The 1713-nt window shown below is 46.5% G+C and overlaps 1 protein-coding gene across 1 annotated transcript; it reads right to left on the bottom strand.

The window, feature by feature from the left end:
* Nucleotides 1-17: 17 nt before the first annotated feature.
* On the bottom strand, nt 18-1692 carry LOC111875170 (glucose dehydrogenase [FAD, quinone]; the record flags this gene model as incomplete). The annotated part of the gene is given in 1 exon segment (XM_023871233.2): nt 18-1692. A coding segment is annotated over 1 exon segment (1473 nt), but the record flags the coding sequence as incomplete, so codon positions are not given.
* Between the last annotated feature and the right edge of the window lie 21 nt (nt 1693-1713).

The raw sequence follows: 1713 nt of genomic DNA, 5'->3' as shown, positions 1-1713 counted from the left end.
AAAAAAACTTGAAAGCTAAGTTTCATGTCTTTACTGCGAATAAATTCGGTGAGGTTTCTTCACAAAGTCAGCAGCATCAACAAGGGAAGGATTTCCAAAATTGTAGCACAGCTCAATATCTCCATCACCGGCAATACTTGTTCACAAACGTAGGAAAACATCTTCATTTTCAGAATATTATTTAGTTGCCTTCCTCGCTGAACTGTCAGTATTTGGAATTCATGCGTTAGCCTTCCATTCCTGCTTGATCATATCAGCTGCTTTTTCAGCAATCATGTAAGCTGGAGCAGTCAAGTGAGCCGCCGGAATGACGGGTATGATGGAAGTGTCCACGACGCGGAGGTGCCGAATTCCTCGCACCTTTAACTGAGGATCCACGACGGCATCGGGGTCGGAGTCAGGGCCCATTTTGCATGTTCCACATTGGTGCCACACGGTGAACGTCATATATCTTATCGAACATTCCCAGTATGCATCAGAGCCGAACTCGTGACTCTTGCACGGGGGTAGCGGCACCGTGTACAGTTTTACACCATGCCTCTGAAAGGCTTCGGTGTCGATTAGTTGGATAGCTCGTTTGATTCCCTTTACGAGGATTTCCACATCCTGCTTTTCAGTCAGATAATTGTGGTACAAAAGAGGTTTCGTTTCGGGGTTTTTGTCCTTGAGGGTCAACCAGCCGCGACTCTTAGGGTGCAGAAGAATGGGAAATATGCTGAAAGCATTTTGAATTGCTAAAGACATGTAAGGGGCATATATTTCAAGTTTTCCGCCCCAGGCAAACCAAACAGGCAAAAGTGATGCCACAGTAGTTCCTGCAAAAATTAATTCTATCTCTGGAAGACCGTCGCTGTCATCTATATCCAGGAAGGCTAGTGCTTCAATGGCTCCTGGCATTGTAAGTGTCCCATTCCTGGTGAAGAGGTATTGAAGAAGACTGACAGCATCACCAGGAATATTGTCAAATCTCGCAGTGACCGAGGAGTTTGCAGTGAAGAAAAGAGTTCCAAGTGAAATGTGATCCTGTAGGTTGAAGCCAACTCTTAGGTCCTGGATCACAGGAACCCCCACTTTCTGCAGATGTTCTTTAGGGCCGATCCCTGACAGCATTAAAAGCTGTGGAGAGTTTATGGCTCCTGCAGACAGAATCACTTCCTTTCTGGCAACAGCTTCCGTCTTAAATATACCAAGGTATTTATATTCTACACCGTAAGCCGTTTTATTTTGCGGGTCAATAAGGATTTTGGTGACGAGGCTCCTATTGACAACGTGCAGGTTCTTCCTCTGTCTTGCAGGTTTCAAGAACGCACGATTCGAACTCATCCGCTCTCCGTTCTTCATGGTTGCCTGCAGGAAGGAGAAACCTATTTGAGTTGCGGCATTGTAGTCAATGTCTTTGTAGCCAGCTTGAGGACCTGCTTCAACGAAGTCGGAAGCAATCTGAGTGTGATATGGTGGCCGGGTGATAAATAGTTCTCCCTCCGTGGAGTGATATTTCTTGTCGTTAGCCAACGTGGGAATGCGCATGTTTTCAGACCGGAGGAAATATGGTAAGACGTCGTCATATCCCCAACCTTCACATCCTTGTGTCTTCCAACCGTCGTAATCCTTTCGGTTGCCTCTGGTGTACACCATGTAATTGAGAACAGTAGTGCCACCTAGGACTTTGCCACGTGGCCAGTTACACCGGCCATCTATTAGGCCGAGACACGC

This window comes from Cryptotermes secundus, unplaced genomic scaffold (assembly GCF_002891405.2).
Source record: "Cryptotermes secundus unplaced genomic scaffold, Csec_1.0 C38667295, whole genome shotgun sequence".
Taxonomy (NCBI): Eukaryota; Metazoa; Arthropoda; class Insecta; order Blattodea; family Kalotermitidae; genus Cryptotermes; species Cryptotermes secundus.
The sequence above is the reverse complement of the archived record's forward strand: the minus strand, read 5'-3'. Positions and strand labels throughout refer to the sequence as shown.